This window comes from Lontra canadensis, unplaced genomic scaffold (assembly GCF_010015895.1).
Source record: "Lontra canadensis isolate GAN:19392208 unplaced genomic scaffold, GSC_riverotter_1.0 scaffold153, whole genome shotgun sequence".
NCBI classification, from domain to species: domain Eukaryota; kingdom Metazoa; phylum Chordata; class Mammalia; order Carnivora; family Mustelidae; genus Lontra; species Lontra canadensis.
Genome location: NW_022631147.1, coordinates 368,912 through 395,042, shown reverse-complemented (window position 1 = coordinate 395,042; position 26,131 = coordinate 368,912). Strand labels below are relative to the sequence as shown.

Here is a 26,131-nt window from a genome sequence, read left to right as displayed (position 1 = left end):
TAAGTCTACTTAATATTTGCCGAGAACACCATAAAACCACACCTATGCCCATACTCTAGACAGAAAAAAGAACTGTCTTGCCAAGAAAAAAAACTAATTAAAGAGGAAGAAATAATACAGGATTAAATCTTTAAATAGGTCGAGAATGTCTGTTAAGAAACCAAAATTGATTTTTACAAGAACATCGTTAATAGATCAGAGGTATCTAATCAGATGACGCATCCCACAGTATTTCTAGAAAGGTATCAGACACTCTTAATTTTTTTAAAGGTTTTCTTAAATAAGTATCCCCATGGCCAACGTGAAAACCAAAGATAAGCAGTCTTCATTTCAAAAGGAAAAAAAAAATCTCTTACTAAAATGGAAAAATTCTTACTAAAACATCTCTTATTTTTGACAGAGCAAATCCAATCAAATTTTAAAGAAAAACACAAATGTTTCACCGATAATGCATCTAAAAAGAGAATATGCCTAAATATATGTAAAGTTTCCCTATCTCTATTTCTATTGTTTTCACTTTCTTTGAACTTTATTCTTAATATTCATTGGTCTCAGGAGAGCTCACAAGAGCTGCAGTGTTCTTTCAGCAGCCCCATTAATCTCTGTGACAGTAGCCTCTCTCAAGGTTAAATTCAAATACTTATCTTTGTTATAAATAAAAACAAAGCACTAAACTACTACTGATATGAGCTTCTCACCCCTCCCTATTTCAGACTCCTTTGTCTTATTAGAATATGACTAAAACTTGCAGTTTTGTCAAAAGACAAAGTGAGTGTTCTTGCTTAAAGAAAAAAAATATTTAAGGTAAATATTCTCAACTAACCGAAAACCCGGTATTTCCTTTGTTAAAATATGGGAACTCCTTAAAGGGTAACCCATGAAATTTTAGTGAATACTAGGATGCTAAATGTTATAGCATCATACAAGGTTTTTTTTTTTAATTCTTAATTTTTCAATTAAATTTTTAATTTAAGAATTTTAATTTTAATTTTTAATTTGTAACTAAATCTTTAAATTTTATTATTTATAACAATGATAGCTGCACTTAATGAATGGCTACCTACCTAAAACATTATTTCAATATTTCTGAAAAGAAATGTTTAAAATAGCCCTTAGCCTAAGGCAGATAGAAACTAGTCGAGAAAAGTGATTAAATCACACAGGAATAATTATAGAACAGTAAGAAGTAGAAAACAATAAAGTACAATTAAACATACAGGCTGAGGAACAAGGAATAAAACAATAACAAAACAGAATGTAGAGATCATCAACAAAGGTTAATTTTAAGCCAGAATCTTTAGGTGGTAAAACTGGAAATCCAAAGAGAAAGGATTCTGTGTAAGAAAAAGAGCATAGATTAGAAAATCAATAAACCATATTTAAGAAACATAAACACTATCAGCTTCTCTAGGATACAGTAGCTATGCTAGTAAGTATCTCACCTAAAAATTAGGTTAGAAATAAAGGTTTGGTTGATGGGAGAATCCAAAGGCCAAGCTAAGATGCCTGTGAACAAGGAGGGTTCTGGACATCTCTTGATGCCTCTGAAATAAACAAACACTTTTAGAGAGAACTATGTACAATGTACCAAAACCTGGTTCCCAAACTCAAATATGTGGGGGAAACAGCACACCAATTATTAGTATGTAATACAAAGTAAGCGAAAATAAGCTCTGAAATCAAAGCAAAAACAAAGTCTAATAGAATTACAACACAGGGCCTGATTAATTCCAACTGTGAGGATTTAGGCAGGCTGCACAAAAGGGAGGAGCATTTGATCTGAACCTCAGAAGATGGGCAGGCTTTCAACAGAGAGTTTTTCTAATCGCAACATCACCATCAGTCAAATCAGCAAAGATTATGCTTTCATATAATGTTTATTTAGGAAGGAAGAAGTCCTTGTTGGGATTTGCCTAGTTTCAGTTTTTTATACAGCAATTACTGTAGTTCATAAACTGCACAATAACACTCCTTTTGACATATTCAGCATATCAGCACTCAGCACAGTGACAATTCCATAATAGGCACTCAATAAATGTTTACTGAGGACAACTACAGGTTATCCTGAAGTCTTATTTAGCCAAGTAAAGTAAAATACGGCTTACAAAAAACATTAATGAAACAACTCAGAACTAATTTAATACAGAGCTAAAATCTTGAGTAAGGAAAACAAAATTCAGCAAAATTAAATGCTGAATATCAAAGGAAGAGGCACTATAATTAAAGAACATGATAATAGGACTCATTGCCAGTATGTACTGCATTGCTTTTATCATTCATGTCCTATATTTGTGAATATTAACTGGAATTGTAAAATAGTTTAAATGTATGTATGGATCATACTAGAAACACTTTAACCATCGTATAATCAAGTCTTAACATTAGTTATCTATATACCCAAGAAAGACATTACAAAGACCTTGTGATCTTAGGACAGTGAATTTTGGTGAGTGTGTGACAGAAAAATTATTCAGGGGAAGTGTCTGCATCAACATAGGACTATTTAACTATCTCCAAGGTCAATAAGGTATGAAGACATCTATTTACTTTAACCCAAGGAGACCACTGCTCTTGACCATTTTTAATACACTGGACCACACCACTCAACTATGCTGTCCTCATTCCCAGCCTCTCAGCACCATTAGCATGAAGTATTTACTCCCTCTCTGGAGACAATCTTCTCTCTTGCCTTCTATAATGCCTTACTCTCCTTTTCCCTCCCACCTCAACTGGTATTTTCATTTGTTTCCTTTCAAACACCATCTTCTCCCACCCAACACCATCTTTACCTACTGAGGACCTTAAGGGCTCAACTCTAACTCCATGCTCTTCTGTTAATATTTTACCTCTAGATGATATCACTGATTCTTATAGAGTTCAGAATGATTTTTAAACTCAAGTCCCCCAAATTAATTTACCATAATTTCTATTTATTACTTGGTTGGTTTTATCATTATGGTATATTGTCTTCCCCATAAGACAATATGCTCCAGAAGGGCAAGAAACAAGACTTTTCATTACTATAACCAACTCTAGCAACAGACCTTTACACTTAGAAAGCATGTGATGAATTTATATGGAATAAATGAAAGACATCAAGGAAAATGAGTGAAAAGTAAGCTTAATATCTTAGAGGAATAGAGACTAGTCAAAGCACATCAGCTCTAACAAAAGAGCCATATTATCATATCATGGCTTTACAGTTTGGGTCGAATTTTCAGAACAATCAACTTGCTCAACTAAATTCTACATTAAATTAAGCCTTTAGGATATCAAACAATATAGAGAACACAATAACATCTGCATTGCAAACATAGAAACAGTATTTCAAAAAAAGCCTAACATATCTATCCTGTATCATTAAGCTTGGAGGTAAGAGGTTTTTGAAATTGATAGCTCATTTCTTTCAAGGGGATGGGAAAGTGAAGTAGGTAATTAAAAGTGCTGAGAAAAGAGAGTCAATGACAATTTTAAATAAATTTTTTATTCTGAACTAATTATAAATATATGGAGAAGCTGCAAAATTAGTACACAGTTCCAATATACTTCTCCGCCCAACCACTTCTCATGTTAAGAGCTTACATAACCATGGTAACAATGATCAAAATTACGAAAATGACAATACTTTACCAAAGTACAATACTTTTTACCAAACTAAAGGCCTTATTCTAATTTCAACACTTTTTCCCTAATGTCCTCTGTCTCAGGGTTCAATCCAGGATCTCACATTTCATTTACTTAACATTTCTTCTAAGTTCCCACCAACCCTCCTATAATAGTGCTCAGTCTTTGTCTTTCATGATCTTGATACCTTTTTAAAGTATACTGCACAGTTATTTTATAAAATGTCCCAGAATATGGATTTGCCTGGTATTTTCTCATGACTGGAATACTATCATTTATTTTGGAGAAATAGCAACACAAAAATGATACTGTCTCCTTCTCAGTATATCGGACTACTGGTAATGTTAACCTTGATCATTTTGTTAAGGTATCCGCTAGGTCCGTTCACTGAACCATTACAGTCTTACATTAGTAAACATCTCAGGGAATATATTTTGAGACTATGCCAGTCTTATGATGATTTAAATGTTCACCCACTAATTTTCACAACCATCAGTGGATCTTGTCTGCAACAGTTCTTATTGAGGTGTTTGCTTCACGGTGGTTATTTAAAATCTATTTCCTTCTACACTTACTAATTAGAAATCTTCTTTGGAAATACCCTTACTCCTGCACTAACTTTTGCATTTGATTACTTATATCAGTATGGACTCATGAATATTTATTTCATTCTATGGATTAAAATATTATCATTATTTTTTTTTAACTCAAGTTGTTTTAGCATGAGCTATCAGATGCTCCTTTAGGTTGGCTTCTATGTTCTTTCTACAAGTCCCCATTTTTCTGTTGAGCACTTTCCTATTTTCTGGAACCACAAAGTTATCCAGGCTCACTGTTTATTTTCCCTGCCCCAGCCCTGAAATCAATCACTTCTCCAAGATGCCTTGGTCCATTTCACTGGAGAAAGGTATACAGCAACCAAAATCTAGGTGTTAGGTATGCATATTGCTTCTAAGCCCTCTTAATGGACAGTTAGGAAATAAAAGCATGTACAATAACCCCATACATATACACACAGTAATATTTCTACATCTATCTGCATATAAATTAAATACCATGACTTCGTAGTAATATCTCTTGATTCTAGTCCAACACCACAGGGCTCCTTTAAGCTTTCCCATTTTACTTATTTATAAATTCTTGAACAATGAAAACCTAAGCCCTCATTATCAATATTTATTTGAATTCTAGTACACATATCAAGTACTTTCAGAATGGCTAGCCTATCGTCTGTGAGAAACACATTACTAGATTACAAGATTTATATACAGTTCTATTTAGCTTAAGAGCATTCAATCAAGAAAATATTTTCCAAAGCTACTTAGGTTAGTTCCCTTCTTCCCTGCCCCTTTGAGGGTGTTTGTATTATTTGTTTATAAAACAAGTTTGCTCGTTAGTGTTTGTATTCTCTTTTGGTTTCCCCCAATGCATCTGATTGGTTTTGTTTACTTAGGTTTTAGAGTATGTGAAATATTACTGCGGTTTGGAGAGTCAGAGCTATTCTCTAGAGATATGCTAAGAGAAGGTTCTCTTCAAACGCACCACCCCAATTCCATTTCCACCTTCTTTCCATTCTTCTTCCCAACACTCCCATAGATTACTGGTCTCTCTACTTTCTAGTTTATCCTTCCTGTTTTCTTTTGTAAAAAAGATCAGATATGTGTATATTTTCTTATACCAAGATTAGCATACAACAAATAGTTTTTGTGCTTCTCCCCCTCCTCAACTTAATGGGATGTCCAGGAAATCATTCCGTATCAGCTCATTAGAGATCTTCCTCTCTTTTTTAAAGCTGCCAAGTCTCCAATGTGTGGGTGTACCACAGGAGATTCAAGCACTCTCTATCTATGGGCAGTTAGGTTGTCCAATAGTTCACACTTACCAACAACACCGAAAATAACTTTATATGTGAATATTTTATACTGCTGGAGATGCATCTTCAGATACAACGAGATGATGGATACCCAGGTCAATAAGCTAGCTGTATATGTATATGTTAATTATACCCCACATTAAAAAATCTTGTTTGAGACTTTACTAATTTTTAAGAGTGTAAAGGGACTTCTAAAACCAAAAAATTCGAAACTAGTTAATATATCTTAGTTATAACTGTCCAAAATACAAAGGTACAAACAGAATACAATGGTATGCAGTCATATCTTAAAAAGGACACTCATAACTAAGGCCATGATAAACAATGGCCATGTTTATAGTTTGCAGGATTCCCAAGTTCCCTCCATTATCAGGTATGATTTTCATTTCATATGTAAGGAATTTGTTTTATCTTTTTGGAACATTTTTAATGTGATGAGCCAAGAACAATGAGTAAAGTAACAACTTATTTCCAAACTCATGCTCTGCCAAAAAGGAATACTTTAAGTTCCATCTAAATATTCAAAACATGGAAAACTGGGAAGAAATGAACTTATCTTTTCAAAACACTTTCAAGATAAAGCCTAGAATTTTGAAGTTAAAAAAAAAAAAAACCAGTACAGCAAGGACAAATGTGCAAATATTACACACAACTATCAAGAACAAACCTCACATATGATATTGAACAAAATAAGTCACAAAAGAATAAATTTGATGACTCCATTTATATAAAATAAAAATATGTAAGGCTAACTTATACTTTTTATTTAATATATACACAGGTTGCAAAGAGCAATAAAAGTCCAAGTAATAATTTCCTCTGGAGGAAGGGAGGAAATAATGATTGGGAAGGAATACACATGTGACTTCTGGGATACCAATAATCTTCTCATTTTCTGAGATGACCACTTTGTATGTATTATTTACACTGTGTGTATACATATGCTTTTTATTATGTATTTTTTAAAATGTATTTATCTGGGGCGCCTGGGTGGCTCAGTGGGTTGAAGCCTCTGCTTTCAGCTCAGGTCATGATCCCAGATTCCTGGGATCAAGCCCTGCATCGCATAGGGCTCTCTGCTCAGCAGGAAGCCTGCTTCCTCCTCTCTGTGCCTGCCTCTCTGCCTACTTGTGATCTCTGTCTGTCAAATAAATAAATAAAATCTTTAAAAAAAAAAAAATATATATATATATATACTTATCTTTCAGAATAAAGAAAGGCAAATTTAAAAAGCAGTACTACTGCTTTGTGGCAAATTGTAATTTCTGCTAGGAGGAGTGAAGCCACAATAAACTACCATAGCTGGCAGTCAGTCACTGAATAACAAAACATGAAAATGAACCTTCTAGTTTTAAAGCAGGTTCAAATCTTCACAAACAAAACACACTATGTGCTTATTAACATGATCAAAAGAATTAATCTTTGGAAGGCAGGTGGCATCTGATGAAGATTAAATATTCATTATTCATCAAAGTTGAAAACATTAACTATATTTTTTAACACGATAGAGAACATACTATAATCCTAGAATTATTATGCCTATAATGGAAATACTAAAATAATTCCTTCCATTTGCATTTCCTATTTCATAAAAAACATCAATAAATAGGCCCAAATATATAATGCAGAAATTTAAAACACAAAAAGATTCAGGTATTAAGAGCTACTGTTAATACAAATCCTAAATCAATTGCTTTTCTACTATTTTACTCCCATGAATTCTGTGATTAGCCATTTCTCTAAGAATCTCTAGCTTCTTTTAGTGGGGAATCCTATTCAGAGATCACAATCTGAATGCTAGCTACCACCTGGTTGTCATTTGCACTAAAATGGTTAAGAAGTAAGTGGCAAAATTAGTAAAAGAGCTGAGATCAGATGCAAATTATCCTATTTGTAATACCATGCCCTTTCCCTGTATTTCAATAAATTACATCCATGTGTATCTTGCACATGGCCATGAACTATCATTTCTCATAAAATTTATAGCCATCACTTACTGAGACACCTTGAAAAATCATTCATCTACTCTAAATTAGTTTTCTATGTAATATATAAATAAATAATCTGACTTACTTCTTAAATTATACAAAGAGGAAATGGGATATTACACGTGAAGGCTTTTTTGATGTTAACATAAAAACTGACAAAAGATTAAAAGGGCATCTTTCAGTTTACACAGATAGACTAGTAACAAAACATTAAAGGGACAGAGGGTACAAGATAAGTGAAACCGTTAAGGAGATAACATAAATAAGGGCTTGTCCTATAAAATAAATATTTTCTGTAATTAAAAATAATGTGATCGTACTTCAACAAATGAGGTTGAAAGAAATCCTAGGAATAGCCTATTAAATAATTTCATCAAATATAAAGATGCCAATTCAAACTTGTGAGCAATGAAATAATTTCCTATCAATAACCTAGTGAAATTTAGCAATGAAGAAAAATAAGACCCTCATGACACAAAATACCTTAAAATAATTTAAATTAAAAAGTAGGGACACCTGGGTGGCTCAGTGGGTTAAGCCTCTGCCTTCAGCTCAGGTCATGATCTCAGGGTCCTGGGATCGAGTCCCACATTGGGCTCTCTGCTCAGCGGGGAGTCAGCTTCCCCCTCTCTCTCTGCCTGCCTCTCTGCCTACTTGTGATCTCACGTGCTCTGTCAAATAAATAAATAAAATCTTTAAAAAAAAAAAAAAAGAAAAAGTAAAGGTAAGGGGCGCCTGGGTGGCTCAGTGGGTTAAAGCCTCTGCCTTCAGCTCAGGTCATGATCCCAGGATCCTGGGATCCAGTCCCACATGGGGCTCTCTGCTCAGCAGGGAGCCTGCTTCCTCCTCTCTCTTTGCCTGCCTCTCTGCCTACTTGTGATCTTTGTCCAATAAATAAATAAAATCTTAAAAAAAAAAATGTAAAGGTGAGGGCACCTGGTTGGCTCAGTTGTTAAGCATCTGTCTTCAGCTCAGTTCATGATACCAGGGTCCTGAGACTGAGCCCCACATCAGGCTCCCTGTTCAGCTGGGAGTCTGCTTCTCCCTCTCCCTCTGCCCCTTCTCCTGGCTTGTGTACGCTCTGTCTCTCTTTCTCAAATAAATAAAACCTTTAAAAAGGTATATAGGTAAAAAGTGAAAGCCCAGAACAACTTAAAAATATTTGTAGATAAATATTTATATGTTCCCTTAACAGGAATAAATGAACCAAAAAATGCTTGGGGAAAGGGCCAACACGGAGGAGAAATAATATCTGATTTACATTAACAAATGACAATTTAAGACATGAATAAATACTTAGCCTCACTGGTAATCAGAGAAATATAAATTAAAACAAAAATTAAAATATTTTCCATCCATCGGATGGGCAGGGAGGAAGAGAAAATTGGCAGTATTGAATGTTGTTGACAAGAGGTAGGGAAAATTGGTATGCTGCTTTATCAAAAGTTGCTGCATTTGAGAAAATGTATACTATTCCTATAAGCACTATGTACTTTATAATCAATAAAATTTATATAAAAGATGAATGAAAAAAGAAATTAAAAATACATCTGAAATAGAATTTGTTGTAAAGCCTAAAAATGGCTTCCACAATAATAACTCCTCCAAATCTCTCCAGTAAAGATTTCATGATAATGCAACTGTGACAAAGTCTCTCATACCCAATTCGAAGTTGTAACGAGAGAAAAATGAAATGACAATGGCTTAGCAGTCTTGGCAGAAGTTTCAGAGGTTTCTAGCAAAGCTTATGATATTCTTCTCTAAAATTTAAACCTTCATTCTGACAGGCTAGAGATCCAGAAAGTCTCAGTTAAAGTCACGGCTGAGCCACTTTGAAAACTGTGTGCATTTAGGCGAATAATTCAATGTCTCTGAGTCTGTTTCCTTATCTATAAAATGTGTACAAAACCATATGTCCCACTGGATCACTGAAAGGTTAGAAACCATGAATGACCAGGGCCTAGGGCCAAGTACTGGGCACATATACAACTTCTCATATCATCACTACCCCTATCATTATGGAGTCTAATTTCACCCTAATTTGTGAATCATTAGGTCTACACATCAATTATCACTCTGCTGAAATAAAAAATTATAGTTTATACATCCTGTATGACTATGAAATATGCTCTCTACATCGAATGTTTAAAAAGGAGGGAAAGAAAGAGGGAAAGGGCAAAAAGGAAAAGGCAGGGGAAAAGGGAAAAGAAGAATGAAAAACACAGGAGGAAGCTCAACAGACATGAACCAAGTTTAGCAATGCACTTTAATGAAGGAAGATGGCAAACTGTAACACGGACCACCCTGAAGCTTAACAGAACCCACTCATTAAACTGACATTGAACTTACCAATTAAATGTGATCAACTTGAAGCAAGGTGAACTTTCTCCTATGCTGGGATGTCCTCACAAAGCTGTGGAATAAAACTTGCCTTTTCTATTTAAAGCCATTCCTTTATTGCTAAACAGTTGGGTCTCAGAGGAAGGCAGCAAGCAGGGTTACAAAGAGAAAAAAGAGGAGGATAAAGATGAAGAGGAAAACAACATGCAAATATGGATCACATCTCTTCACCCAATCCTTTCAGACTGTCCTCGTGTTCTAACCTGTAGTTGCTGGGAACTGTCATTGAGATTGTCCTCCCTTCGTCGAGCCTCCTCAAGCATCTGTGCGCTCTTCTTCTTTTCCACCTGTTCCTTGTGCTTCAGATTTGCTACCTTCTTATTCTGGTCTTTCACTTGCCTATTGATAAAGGGGAGAAAAACCAAGCTTTTCATATATATGCAGAGAAAAGAACATTTTCATTTACAAATCTATACCACCGACACCAAGTAACAGCTGAAAATGAACAAAGAATTCTTGCTGCAAGATTTTTCTAACAATTAAAAATTCTTTCCTACCAAGGGTAGCAAATTGGTTGCAATGATATTTCAGAAACTAAGTTTAAGCACGTACTTTATGAAGCACAAAGCCATAAAACATGAGAAAGGCACCAGGTAGCCTGAAAAAATCGATTCAGAGATTTATGCTGGAAACAGGGAAAGGCTACCAACATCAGTGCTGTAAAAGAGTAGACTGGCCAATTAAGAAAGATTTGATATTCTAGCTCTAATGTTACTATTATTAAATATTTCAAACTTTCAAAGACTATATATAATATATATGAATATGAAAATAATGATGTAACAATATGGGAACCCCGCTTAACCAACCAAAGATTATACGTACTTCTGAAGTTCCTAATCCTATTCCACTGCTTTCACACTAAAATAAGAAAGCCTTATATTCTAAATGTTGTGTTTAAGATCCCCCTGCTGTTATTATAGTATGCTACTAAATCGCTTATATAGGGATACTTCATTAAGTCTGAATGCTTTTGAAATTCATATATGGTTTATTACTAAATGATTCTTTCTTTTCAATGCATGTTTTGAGACTCATACTAAACAATGAGTTAAAGCAGTTTTTTCAATCCCTTCAGTTTTCACTACAGTATAAAGCAAATGTTTCAACCCATTCCCAAAGTGATGAACAGTGCAGTTGTTTCCTTTTTCTATTACGAGCAATGCTGCTAGTTATGCTTTGCTAGTTGTACCTATGCAAGAGTTTCTCTAAGGCAAGGGCCCAGAAACTGAAATGTCAGGCCATACAATAGGTATACCTTCAGATTCACTAATTATTTTCCAAGAAATCGCATTAACTTGTATTTTCACTAGTAGTACACAGCAATACCTGTTACACCTCTAGGCAATCAATAACACTTAGTACTATCTGACTTTCTAAATATTAACAAATATAGATAGATATAAATAATATCTCATTGTAGCTTTAAAATGCATATTGCTAACTACCAAAGCTGAACAACTTTTCTTTATTCTTTTCTTCTTTCTTCTCTTTTCTTAAATTTTAATTCCAGTATAGTTAACATACAATGTTATATTAGTTTCAGGTGTACAATATCATAATTCAACAATTCTATACATTACACAGTGTTCTTCATGATAAATGTACTTTTTATCCCCTTTACCTATTTTACACATCCTCCAATTCACCTCCCCTCTGCTGACCAGTTTGTTCTCTGTAGTTAAGAGTCAGTTTTTTGGTTTGTCTCTTTCTTGCTTTGTTCATTTGTCTGTTTCTTAAATTCCACATATGAGTGAAATCATATGGTATTTGTCTTTCTCTGACTGATTTCACTCAGCATAATACTGTATAGCTCCATCTACATTGTGGCAAATGGCAAAATTTCATTCTTTTTTTTTTTTAAGGTTTTATTTATTTGACACAGAGACAGAGAGTATAAGTAAGCAGAGCAGCAGGGGCAGAGGGAGAGAGAAAAGTAGGCTCTCCAATGAGCATAGAGCCCAATATGGGGCTCGATCCCAGGACCCTAGGATCATGACCCAAGCCGAAGGCAGACGCTTAACTGACTGAGCCACCCAGGCGCCCAAAGATTTCCTTTTTATGGATGAATAATATTCCAGTGTGTGTCTGTGTGTCACACCTTCTTTATCCATTCATCTATCCATAGACACTTGAGTTGCTTCCATAATTTGGCTATTTAATGCTGCATTAAACATAGAACTGCATATTATCTTTTTGAACTAGTGTTTTCATATTCTTTTTTTAAAGATTTGATTTATTTGACAGACAGAAGTCACAAGTAGGCAGAGAGGCAGGCAGAGAGAGGAGGAAGCAGGCTCCATGCTGGGCAGAGAGCCTGATGTGGGGCTCTATCCCAGGACCCTGGGATCATGCCCTGAACCAAAGGCAAAGGCTTTAACCCACCGAGCCACCCAGACGCCCCATGTTTTCATATTCTTTAGGTAAATAGTGGAACAACTAAATTGCTGAATCAATTGGTAGTCTTATTTTTTGAGGAACCTCCATATTGTTTTCCACAGTGGCTACACCAATTTACTTTCCCACCAACAGCTCACAAGGGCTCCTTTCTCTTCACATCCTCACAAACACCTGTTGTGTCTTGTGTTTTTGATTGCAGCCCCTCTGACTGGTGTGAGGTGGTATCTCATTTTGGTTCTGATTTGTGTTTCCCTGATGATGAGTGGTGTTCACCATCTTTTATGTATCTTTTAGTAATCTGCACATCTTCCTTGGAGAAATGTCAATTCATGTCTCCTGCCCTTTTGAAAATTGGATTATTTGGTTTTTTCACGTTGAGTTGTAGAAGTTCTTTATATACTTTATCCCTATCACCTTCATTAGATATGTCATTTGCAAAGATCTCACATTCACTAGGTTCTCTTCTTGTTTGTTGATTGCTTCCTATGCTGTGCAGAAGCTATTTATTTAATGTGGCCCCAACAGTTTACTTTTGCTTTTGTTTCCCTTGCCTCAGGAGACATATCTAGAAAAATGCTGTTACACCCAATGTCAGAGAAATTACTATCTGTACTCTCCTTTCAGGATTTTCAAGGTTTGAGGTCTCACATTTAGGTCTTTAGTCAATTTTGAACTTATGTTTGTGTATGGTGTAAGAAAGTGGTCCACTTTCACACTTTTACACATAGCTCTCCAGTTTTCCCAACACCATTTGTTTTTTCTTGTTGTTGTTGTTTTTTTTATTTTTATTTTATTTTTTTAATAAACATATATATTTTTCGCCAGGGGTACAGGTCGGTGAATCACCAGGTTTACACACTTCACAGCACTCACCAGAGGACATACCCTCCCCAATGTCCATAACCCCAACCCACCTCTCCGAACCCCCTCCCCCCAGCAACCCTCAGTTTGTTTTGTGAGATTAAGAGTCACTTATGGTTTATATCCCTCCCAATCCCATCTTGCTTCATTTACTCTTCTCCTACCCCCTTAACCTCCCATGATGCATCTCCTCTCCCTCATATCAGGGAGATCATATGATAGTTGTCTTTCTCCGATTGACTTATTTCACTAAGCACGATAGCCTCTAGTTCCATCCACGTCGTCGCAAATGGCAAGATTTCATTTCTTTTGATGGCTGCATAGTATTCCATTGTGTATATATACCACATCTTCTTTAGCCATTCGTCTGTTGATGGACATCTAGGTTCTTTCCATAGTTTGGCTATTGTAGACATTGCTGCTATAAACATTCGGGTGCACGTGCCCCTTCGGATCACTACGTTTGTATCTTTAGGGTAAATACCCAGCAGTGCAATTGCTGGGTCATAGGGTAGTTCTATTTTCAACATTTTGAGGAACCTCCATGCTGTTTTCCAGAGTGGTTGCACCAGCTTGCATTCCCACCAACAGTGTAGGAGGGTTCCCCTTTCTCCGCATCCTCGCCAGCATCTGTCATTTCCTGACTTGTTAATTTTAGCCATTCTGACTGGTGTGAGGTGGTATCTTATTGTGGTTTTGATTTGTATTTCCCTGATGCTGAGTGATGTGGAGCACTTTTTCATGTGTCTCTTGGCCATCTGGATGTCTTCTTTGCAGAAATGTCTGTTCATGTCTTCTGCCCATTTCTTGATTGGATTATTTGTTCTTTGGGTGTTGAGTTTGCTAAGTTCTTTATAGATTCTGGACACGAGCCCTTTATCTGATATGTCGTTTGCAAATATCTTCTCCCATTCTGTCAGTTGTCTTTTGGTTTTGTTAACTGTTTCCTTTGCTGTGCAAAAGCTTTTGATCTTGATAAAATCCCAATAGTTCATTTTTGCCCTTGCTTCCCTTGCCTTTGGCGATGTTCCTAGGAAGATGTTGCTGCGGCTGAGGTCGAAGAGGTTGCTGCCTGTATTCTCCTCAAGGATTTTGATGGATTCCTTTCTCACATTGAGTTCCTTCATCCATTTTGAGTCTATTTTCGTGTGTGGTGTAAAGAAATGATCCAATTTCATTTTTCTGCATGTGGCTATCCAATTTTCCCAACACCATTTATTAAAGAGGCTGTCTTTTTTCCATTGGACATTCTTTCCTGCTTTGTCGAAGATTAGTTGACCATAGAGTTGAGGGTCTATTTCTGGGCTCTCTACTCTGTTCCATTGATCTGTGTGTCTGTTTTTGTGCCAGTACCATGCTGTCTTGATGATGACAGCTTTGTAATAGAGCTTGAAGTCCGGAATTGTGATGCCACCGACTTTGGCTTTCTTTTTCAATATTCCTTTGGCTATTCGCGGTCTTTTCTGGTTCCATATAAATTTTAGGATTATTTGTTCCATTTCCTTGAAAAAAATGGATGGTACGTTGATAGGAATTGCATTAAGTGTGTAGATTGTTTTAGGTAGCATAGACATTTTCACAATATTTATTCTTCCAATCCAGGAGCATGGAACATTTTTCCATTTCTTTGTGTCTTCCTCAATTTCTTTCATGAGTACTTTATAGTTTTCTGTGTATAGATTCTTAGTCTCTTTGGTTAGGTTTATTCCTAGGTATCTTATAGTTTTGGGTGCAATTGTAAATGGGATGGACTCCTTAATTTCTCTTTCTTCTGGCTTGTTGTTGGTGTAGAGAAATGCGACTGATTTCTGTGCATTGATTTTATATCCTGACACTTTACTGAATTCCTGTACAAGTTCTAGCAGTTTTGGAGTGGAATCTTTTGGGTTTTCCACATATAGTATCATATCATCTGTGAAGAGTGATAGTTTGACTTCTTCTTTGCCGATTTGGATGCCTTTAATTTCTTTTTGTTGTCTGATTGCTGAGGCTAGGACTTCTAGTACTATGTTGAATAGCAGTGGTGATAACGGACATCCCTGCCGTGTTCCTGACCTTAGACGAAAAGCTTTCAGTTTTTCTCCATTGAGAATGATATTTGCAGTGGGTTTTTCATAGATGGCTTTGATAATATTGAGGTATGTGCCCTCTATCCCTACACTTTGAAGAGTTTTGATCAGGAAGGGATGCTGTACTTTGTCAAATGCTTTTTCAGCATCTATTGAGAGTATCATATGGTTCCTGTTCTTTCTTTTATTAATGTGTTTTATCACATTGATTGATTTGCGGATGTTGAACCAACCTTGCAGCCCTGGAATAAATCCCACTTGGTCGTGGTGAATAATCCTTTTAATGTACTGCTGAATCCTATTGGCTAGTATTTTGGTGAGAATTTTTGCATCAGCGTTCATCAAGGATATTGGTCTGTAGTTCTCTTTTTTGATGGGATCCTTGTCTGGTTTTGGGATCAAGGTGATGCTGGCCTCATAAAATGAGTTTGGAAGTTTTCCTTCCATTTCTATTTTTTGGAACAGTTTGAGAAGAATAGGAATTAGTTCTTCTTTAAATGTTTGGTAGAATTCCCCCGGGAAGCCGTCTGGCCCTGGGCTTTTGTTTGTTTGGAGATTTTTGATGACTGTTTCAATCTCCTTACTGGTTATGGGTCTGTTCAGGCTTTCTATTTCTTCCTGGTTCAGTTGTGGTAGTTTATATGTTTCTAGGAATGCATCCATTTCTTCCAGATTGTCAAATTTGTTGGCATAGAGTTGCTCATATTATGTTCTTATAATTGTCTGTATTTCTTTGGTGTTCGTTGTGATCTCTCCTCTTTCATTCATGATTTTATTTATTTGGGTCCTTTCTCTTTTCTTTTTGATAAGTCTGGCCAGGGGGTTATCAATCTTATTAATTCTTTCAAAGAACCAGCTCCTGGTTTCGTTGATTTGTTCTATTGTCTTTTTGGTTTCTATTTCATTGATTTCTGCTCTGATCTTTATGATTTCTCTTCTCCTGCTGGGTTTAGGGTTTCTTTCTTTTTCTTTCTCCAGCTCCTTTAGGTGTAGGGTTAGGTTGTGTACCTGAGACCTTTCTTGTTTCTTGAGAAAGGCTTGTACCGCTATATATTTTCCTCTCAGGACTGCCTTTGTTGTGTCCCACAGATTTTGAACAGTTGTGTTTTCATTATCATTTGTTTCCATGAATTTTTTCAATTCTTCTTTAATTTCCTGGTTGACCCATTCATTCTTTAGAAGGATGCTGTTTAGTCGCCATGTATTTAGGTTCTTTCCAAATTTCCTCTTGTGATTGAGTTCAAGCTTCAGAGCATTGTGGTCTGAAAATATGCAGGGAATGATCCCAATCTTTTGATACCGGTTGAGACCTGTTTTAGGACCAAGGATGTGATCTATTCTGGAGAATGTTCCATGTGCACTAGAGAAGAATGTGTATTCTGTTGCTTTGGGATGAAATGTTCTGAATATATCTGTGATGTCCATCTGGTCCAGTGTGTCATTTAAGGCCTTTATTTCCTTGTTGCTCTTTTGCTTGGATGATCTGTCCATTTCAGTGAGGGGAGTGTTAAAGTCCCCTACTATTATTGTATGATTGTCGATGTGTTTCTTTGATTTTGTTATTAATTGGTTTATATAGTTGGCTGCTCCCACGTTAGGGGCATAGATATTTACAATTGTTAGATCTTCTTGTTGGACAGACCCTTTGAGTATGATATAGTGTCCTTCCTCATCTCTTATTATAGTCTTTGGCTTAAAATCTACTTGATCTGATATAAGGATTGCCACTCCTGCTTTCTTCTAATGTCCATTAGCATGGTAAATTCTTTTCCACCCCCTCACTTTAAATCTGAAGGTGTCTTCGGGTTTAAAATGAGTTTCTTGTAGGCAGCACATAGATGGGTTTTGTTTTTTTATCCATTCTGATACCCTGTGTCTTTTGATTGGGGCATTTAGCCCATTAACATTCAGGGTAACTATTGAGAGATATGAATTTAGTGTCACTGTATTGCCTGTAAGGTGACTGTTATTGTATATTGTTTCTGTTCCTTTCTGATCTACTACTTTTGGGCTCTCTCTTTGCTTAGAGGACCCCTTTCAATATTTCCTGTAGAGCTGGCTTGGTGTTTGCAAATTCTTTCAGTTTTTGTTTGTCCTGGAAGCTTTTAATCTCTCCTTCTATTTTCAATGATAGCCTAGCTGGATATAGTGTTCTTGGCTGCATGTTTTTCTCGTTTAGTACTCTGAATATATCATGCCAGCTCTTTCTGGCCTGCCAGGTCTCTGTGGATAAGTCTGCTGCCAGTCTAATATTTTTACCATTGTATGTTACAGACTTCTTCTCCCGGGCTGCTTTCAGGATTTTCTCTTTGTCACTAAGACTTGTAAATTTTACTATTAGGTGACGGGGTGTGGACCTATTCTTATTGATTTTGAGGGGGGTTCTCTGAACCTTCTGGATTTTGATGCTTGTTCCCTTTGCCATATTGGGGAAATTCTCTCCAATAATTCTCTCCAATATACCTTCTGCTCCCCTCTCTCTTTCTTCTTCTTCTGGAATCCCAATTATTCTAATGTTGTTTCGTCTTACGGTGTCACTTATCTCTCGAATTCTGCCCTCGTGGTCCAGTAGCTGTTTGTCCCTCTTTTGCTCAGCATCTTTATTCTCTGTCATTTGGTCTTCTATATCGCTAATTCTTTCTTCTGCCTCATTTATCCTAGCAGTGAGAGCCTTCATTTTTGATTGCACCTCATTGATAGCTTTTTTTATTTCAAGTTGGTTAGATTTTAGTTCTTTTATTTCTCCAGAAAGGGCTTTTATATCTCCCGAGAGGGTTTCTCTAATATCTTCCATGCCTTTTTCGAGCCCAGCTAGAACCTTGAGAATCGTCATTCTGAACTCTAGATCTGACATATTACCAATGTCTGTATTGATTAGGTCCCTAGCCTTTGGTACTGCCTCTTATTCTTTTTTTTGTCGTGAATTTTTCCGCCTTGTCATTTTGTCCAGATAAGAGTATATGAAGGAACAAGTAAAATACTGTAAGGGTGGCAACAACCCCTGGAAAATATGCTTTAGCCAAATCAGAAGAGATCCCAAATCGTGAGGGGGGAGAAAAGGGATAAAAAGAGGTTCAGAAAGAAAAAAAAAAAAAAGAAAGAAAGAAAAAAGAAACAAATAAAAAAAGAAAACCAATAATGAAAAAATATAAAAAGGAAAAAATATATATATATTAGATAAACTAGTTTAAAAACGTTAAAAAAGAAAAGGGTAAAAGTTAAAAAAATTTAGCAGAAGAAGAGAAAAAAAATCGAAAAAGAAAAAATTAAATTAACTGCAAGGCTAAAGAATCATGGGGAGAAAGCCATGAGTTCCGTGCTTTGCTTTCTCCTCCTCTGGAATTCCGCTGTTCTCCTTGGTATTGAAACTGCACTCCTTGGTAGGTGAACTTGGTCCTGGCTGGGTTTCTTGTTGATCTTCTGGGGGAGGGGCCTGTTGTAGTGATTCTCAAGTGTCTTTGCCCCAGGCAGAGTTGCACCGCCCTTACCAGGGGCCGGGCTGAGTAATCCGCTCGGGTTCGCTTTCGGGAGCTTTTGTTCCCTGAGCGCTTTCCGTAGAGTTCCGGAGGACGGGAATGAAGATGGCGGCCTCCCAGTCTCCGGCCCGGAGGAGCCGAGAGCCCGGGCCCCACTCCTCAGTGCGCCCTCAGAGAACAGCGCCCAATTACTCCCGTCACCCTGGCCTCCGGCCGCGCTCCGAGCTCACCGAGCCTGCGACCAGTTCAAGGTAGGCCCGAGCTGTGAGCTCACTCCTCGGCTCTGTCTCTGTAGCCGGCTTCCCCATTCTAATACCTGCAAGCTCTGCGACACTCAGACACCCCGATCCTTCTGTGACCCTGCGGGACCTGAGGCCACACTGGCCCCGCGTGGGTTTCACCCCAGTTAAGCCTCTGGAGCGATGTCCCTCAGCGGAACAGACTTTTAAGAGTCCTGATTTTGTGCTCTGTTGCTCCGCTGCTTGCCGGGAGCTGGCCCCTCCCCCCAGGGTCTATCTTCCCGTCCCTTTGGATTCAGTTCTCCGCCAGTCCTACCTTTCAGAAAGTGGTTTTCTGTTTCTAGAATTGCTGTTCTTCTTCTCTTCGATCTCCCATTGGATTTGTAGGTGTTTGCAATCTTTAGATAAGCTATCTAGCTGATCTCCCGTTACCTGAAGTAGTCTCAGCCTGCTACTTCTCCGCCATCTTGACTCCTCCTCCCCCAACACCATTTGTTAAACAGACTTTTTCACCATACATATTCTTGCCTCCTTTATAAATTAATTGATGATGTAATTGTGGGTTTATTTCTGGGTTTTTTATTCTGTTCCATTGATCTATGTATCCATTTTTATGCCAGTACCATACTGTTTTGATTACTACAAGTTTGTACTACATCTTGAAATCTGGGATTGTGTCATCTCTAGTTTTGTTCTTTTTCAAGATCACTTTGGCTATTCAGGGTAATTTGTGTTCCACACAAGTTTTAGGATCAGTTGTTCTAACTCTGAAAAATATAATGGATATTTTCATAGGGATTGCATTATATCTATACATTACTTCAGCTGTATGGACACTTTCACAGTATTTGTTCCTCCAGTCCATGAGCGTGGAGTATCTTCTCATTTGTTAGTGTTATCTTCCATTTCCTTCGTCAATGTTTTATAGTTTTCAGATTATAGGCTTTTGACCTCTTTAGTTAAGTTTATTCCTAGGTATTTTATATTTTAGTACAACTGTGTAAGGGACTATTTTTTCTCTTTCTGCTTCTATGTATAGAAATGCAACAGATTTCTATATATTGCTTTTGTATACTGTGACCTTACTGAATTCATTTACCAGTTCTAGAAGGTTTTTGGTGGTATCTTTAGGGCTTTCTGTATACAGTATCATGTCACATGCAAATAGAAGTTTTATTTCTTCCTTGACAATTTGGATGCCTCTTCTTTTTGTTGTCTGACTGCTATGGTTAGGATTTCCAGTACTATTTTTTTTTTGTTTGTTTTTACTGTGAAAATCTTTTATTACTGTCTCTTGTGGCAAAATAACATTTTGTACAAATAAGTCACCTAGTTTACTCTGAACACAAAGACAATAAAAACGGGAATGAAGATCTTAGGTGAAGGGGAAAGAGGAGGGAGGACAGATCCGGTCGTTGATGTTTCTTATATTGTGTGAAAAATAAATTTACAGGGGAAAAAAATAGACTTTCACAACTTCAATGACTTTACATGATCCTTTGTAAAACAAGGGGTTAAATCCGCCTCCACCAGACCCTTCTTGTGGTGCAGATGTTCTGTAACATGGAATGTGAAGAAACGATGAGCGGAGACAAGCAAGTTCTCACAGCAGGGACCGCAGCAGCCTCTGCATCGGGCCCTGGCAAGGAATTTGTGCTGTGGTTCTGGGGACAGACTGTCTCCAGTCCCCAGACCTCACTGCCATCATGGTGGCAAGAGCCACCAAAAGAAAGTGACTTGACAGAGAGAAAAAAAGAGTACCCTGGCAGCCTCCTGGAGATGGCAGGACACACTAAGGCAAGACTCCCCCAACTTGTCTATTACACACAGCCTATTAAATCCAGCCTATTAATTTCCAGAATGAAAGGGTGAGAATGGATATCCTTGTCTTGTTCCTGAGCTTAGGAGAAAAGCTCTCACCTTTTCCTCATTTGAGTATGATGTCTGTGGTGGGTTTTTCATATATGGCCTTTTTTTATGTTGAAGTATGGTCCCTGAAAATCCACTTCATTCGGAGTTTTATCATGAATGAATGTTGTACTTTGTCAAAAGCTTCTTCTCCATGTATTGAAATGATCATGCAGTTTTTTATCCTTTCTCTTGTTGATGTGACGTATCTCATTAGTTTATGAATTAAACTACTCTTCTTTCCAAGGAATAAATCCCGCTTGGTGATAATGATTTTTTTTTAATGTATTGTTGGATTTTGTTTGATAGTACTTTATTGAGGATTTTTATATCTACATTCATCAGAGTTACTGGCTTGCAGTTCTCTTTTTTAGTAGAGTCTTTAACTGGTTTTGGTATCAGGATAGTACTGGCCTCACAGAATGAATTTGGAAGCTTTCTTTTCTTTCTTTTCTGTTTCTTTGAATAGTTTGGAGAAGAATAGGTATGGATTCTTCTTTAAATGTTTGGTAGAAATCATCTCTAAAAGTCTCCAGTCATGAACTTTTGTTTGTTGGGAGGTTTTAATTACTGTCTTAATTTCATTGCTGGTAATCAATGTGTTCAAATTTTCTATTTCTTCTTATTTCAGTTTTATAAATTATATATTTCTAGGAATTTACCCATTTCTTCTAGGTTATCCAATTTGTTGGCATATAATTTTTCAAAATATCTCTTATAACCCTTGTATTTCTGTTGTTTCAGTTGTTATATCGCTTTCATTTCTGATTTTGTTTATCTGAGTCCTCTCTTTTGGTGGGGAGACAAGTTAAAGGTTTATCAATCCTGTTGATCTTTTCCAGGAACCAGCTCCTGGGTTCGTTGATTTGTTCTGTTGGTGTCTTTTTTAATTTACATTTATTTCTGCTCTACTATTTATTATTTCCTTCCTTCTACTGGTTTTGAGTTTTGTTTGTTCTTCTTTTCCTAGCTCTTACAGGAGGGTTAGTTGAGGTTTTTCTTGCTTCTTGGGGTAGGCCTATATTGCTATAATCTTTCTTCTTAGAACTGTTTTTGCCGCATCCTAAAGATTTTCGACTGCTGTCTTTTCATTTATGTTTGTCTTCATATATTTTTTTATTTCCTCTTTGATTTCATGGCTGATCCATTCATTGTTTGACAGCATGTTGTTTAGCCTCCATGGATATGTAGTCTTTCCAGATTTTTTCTTATGGTTGATTTCCAGTTCCATAGTGTTGTGGTTGGAAATGACATCGTAGGACTTCGACCTTTTTGAATTTGTTGAGACTTGTTTTGTGGCCTAATATGTGATCCATTCTGAAGAACGTAACCATGCGCACTTGAAAAAAAGGTGTATTCTACTGTTCTAGGATGAAACGTTCTGAATATATCTGTTAGATCCGTCTGGTCCAATGTGTCCTTCATAGCCACCATTTCCTTATTATTTTCTGTTTAGATGATCTGTCCATTGATATAAATGGGGTGTTGAAGTCCCTTCTATCAATTGAAGTTGAAGTCCCATTACTATCAATTATTTCCTTTATGTTTATTAGCTGTTTTATGTATCTGGGTACTGCCACATCGGGTGCATACATATTTACAATTGCCACAATTGCTATGCCTTCTTGTTGAATTATTCCCTTTATAATGATATGGTGTCCTTCTTTGTCTCTTATTACAGCCTTAGAGTCTATTTTGTCTGATAAAAGTATTGCTACCTCAGCTTTCTTTTCATTTTGGTTTGCATGATAAGTGCTTTTCTATCCCATCACTTCCAATCTGCATGTGTCTTCAGGTCTGAAATGAATCTCTGGTAGGTAGCACACAGATGGGTCTTGCTTTTTTTTAATCTACTCTGTCACCCTGTATCTTTTGAATGGAGCATCTAGTCCATTGATATTGAAAGTAATTTTTGATAGGTATGTATTTATTGCTATTTTGTTACATGTTTTATGGTTGTTTTTGTAGTTCTTCTCTTGCTCTCACAATTTGTTGACTTTCTTTAGTGATACATTTGGCTTCCTTTCTCTTTATTCTTTACGTATCTATTATCAGTTTTTGCTTTATGATTACCATTAGGCTTATATACAACATCGTATGCATGTAACAGTCTATATTAAGTTGATGGTCACTTAAGTTTGAGCTCATTCTTTACTACTTCCCACATTTAGGTATACAGTATCATACTTTACATCTCTTTATTGTGTGAATCCTTTGGCTGATTTTTATAGATACACTTAATTCTATTGTGTTTACTCTTTTATTTCTTTTACTCTTATGGTCTTTCTTTTCCATTCAGTCCCCTTTAACATTTCTTCTAAGACTGGTATAGTGGTCATGAATTCCTTTACTTTTTGTTTGGGAAAAACTCTTCATCTCTCCTTCTATTCTGAATAATAGCCTTGCTAGATAAAGTATTCTTGGCTGCAAGTTTTTTTCTTTCAGGACTTTGAATATATCATGCCACTCCCTTCTGGCCTGCAAAGTTTCTACTGTAAAGTCAACTGAAAGCCTTAAGTGGTTTCCATACTTGTTCCCACAGGTGGCCATGTGTTTATGCTTCTGGGTTGTGTAGGGAAATGGTGTCCAATAGCTTCTTCATTCCTGGAGAAATCTCATGCAGATGCTTCTCCTTCCAGCACACACTCTGAGATTAGTAAACAAATCTCCCTCCAGTATACCCCATGTATTTTTCTTCCTTTTTTTTTTTTTTTTAAGATTTTATTTGTTTATATGACAGAGAGCACAAGTAAGCAGAACAGCAGTCGGAGGGAGAGAGAGAGAAGCAGGCTCTCTGCTGAGCAGGGAGCCCGATGCGGGGCTTGATCCCAGGACCCTGGAATCATGATCTGAGCCGAAGGCAGCCGCTTAACCAACTAAGCCACCCAGGTGCCCCACCCCATGTGTTTTTAAAACTGCTGCTTCTACACTGTATCTCTAGGGAGCTATTTATTGTGCTATCTCTTTGAAAGTGGGGACTCAGGTTCCTCTCACTCTACCGGCTCTCCCATGAGTCTGCTGATTTTCAGATTTCCAGATTTTTAAACCCCACTGTCTAGAAGAATTCATGAAATTCAGCACCTCTGTTTTTCAAAGACAAATGTTTTTGGAATTCCTAGTGTGAGAGTCTGTTTCTTTGACTTCTGCACATCTCAGGCATCCTTCCCTCCCTCCCACAGAAAACCCCGTGGGTCCCTTTAGCTGCTGACCACTTTTCCACCCTTCCTACCCTCTTCAATGTGGCCTCTTCTCTACATTTAGCTACAGAGAGTCTGTTCTATCAGTCGTCAGGTCATTTTCTGGGTTATGTACAATTATGTGGCTGTTATCTAGATGTATCCATTGGATGAGGTGAGCTTAGGGCCCTCCTACTCTGCCATCTTCCCCAGTAGTTCTGAACATCTTTCCATATGGTATTTGGCCATTCCTGTTTCTACATCTGTGATATAGCTACTTATTATCTTCTGCCCATTTTTTAATTAGGTATCTTTTTCTTAATGACTTATAAGTATATTTTATGTATTTTGTATAATAATCCCTTATCTATTATATGTTATACAAATATTTTCTTCCAATCTATGAATTACCTTTATGTTATTTTTTAATTATAAAATTTTAAATTTTTTATTGTATCAAATGTACCAATCTTCTTTACGGTTTGCAATTTTGTGATTTTTTCACTGTATCTTCCCTATCCCAACTTCATAAAGATATTCTCTTAAAAATTTTGTAATTTTGTCTTTCACACTGAAGTCATTAATCCATTTGACACTGATGCTGTATATGGTATGAACTAAAGACATAATTTCATTTTTCAGGTATGACATGAGGTAAGAATAAAATTTCATTTTTTACATATATTGATAACTAATCGTCCTAGCAGCACTAACATGCATTGTCACAACTGTCATATAGAAAGTTTCTGAAAACACATGTTTCTATTTTGTGGCTCTCTGGTATCTTTGCGAATTTCTGTGCCAAATCTATATTTCCTTAATTATTATGCCTTTATACGAAATCTCAATATAGTTATTTCAGGCAAGCCTGCCTACCTTGTTCTTATTTAGGACCATTTTAGTGTTTCCTGGACTTTAGACTTCTCATATAAATTTCAGAACCAGTAAAAAAAATAAAAAAATTTTAAAAAATTAAAAATAAATTAATTAATTAATTAATTCAGAATCAGGCTATCAAACTCTGCAAAACCAGCCAATCAACCAGTCAACTAGAGCAATCAAAACTCAGCAGCCACCTTTTGGGATTTCTATTGAAACTGTACTGAATCTACAAATCAATATGGAAAGAACAGACACATTCATGCTCTTGAACCTTTCAATTCATTGACATGGTATGTCTCTCTAGTTATTTAGTTATCTTTATCCTTTGTTTTCAACAAGTGTTTTAATTTCTTCAATAAAAGACTTTATTTTGTTTATTTTATTCCTAGGTACCTTATATGTTTTGTTGTCATTTTAAATTTCAGACACCATGTCATTACAAAGTTCCTTATAAAAAGTACTCCCAAGAGTAGTTTTCAACAATGTAAGTATTGACAAAATTAACAATTCATTGTTATCTAATGTCCAATACATATTCAATGGTCCCCATTCAACTCAAAATAAATCTTTTCACAGTTGGCTTGTTTGAATCAGAATTCATTAAAGGTCCACAGCATTGTGTTTGTTAAATCCTCCAAAGTTCTATTAATCTAGAGAAAAGTCCCTCACTTCTTTCTCTGCCCCCTTTTTAAAATGCCACTGACTTCTTAAAGAAACAGATTTCAGTTTTTCTTGTAAAATGACTTACATTTTGGGTTATTTGTCTGTTTCTTCATGGAGTCATTTAACTCATTTCCTGCCTTTCCTTTTCTATAGATACTGAGATTTAGCTTGAAAGACTTGACCAGATTCAGTTTTAACTCTGTAAGTCATAATACTAAATAATGGCACTATATATTTCATATTGCCTCACACAGGAAAGCATGTAATGTCCGGTTTTCCCATTCTTAACAAAGCTAGGATTCATCAATGTATTAAGGTAGTAACAGCCTTCTCATCTGTCTATAAAATTCACCTTTCATCAACTTTTCATCTAATAGTCCCAAACCCAGATGAACCTTTCCTAAATAAATTATTCCGGTGATATAGTTTATTAAATTAATTTTATTCTAATGTTTTCTTGCTGGCATGCAGACATGCATTTGATTTCAATATGTGGGTTTAAATGGAACTATCTTGGTAAATGTTTCTGCTAATAATTTTTCTGTGTATTCTTTTGGCTATTTCAGGATTTT

General features: G+C 36.4%; 1 protein-coding gene across 11 annotated transcripts in view; it reads right to left on the bottom strand.

The window, feature by feature from the left end:
- The window catches only part of ERC1 (ELKS/RAB6-interacting/CAST family member 1), a 563,354-nt gene that overhangs the window by 298,478 nt on the left and 238,745 nt on the right, over window positions 1-26,131 (bottom strand). For all 11 annotated transcript variants that reach the window (XM_032844415.1, XM_032844410.1, XM_032844412.1 and 8 more), the window contains one exon: window positions 10,089-10,224. In XM_032844415.1, coding sequence (XP_032700306.1) covers window positions 10,089-10,224 — 136 coding nt within the window. The remainder of the gene's footprint in view (window positions 1-10,088; window positions 10,225-26,131) is intronic.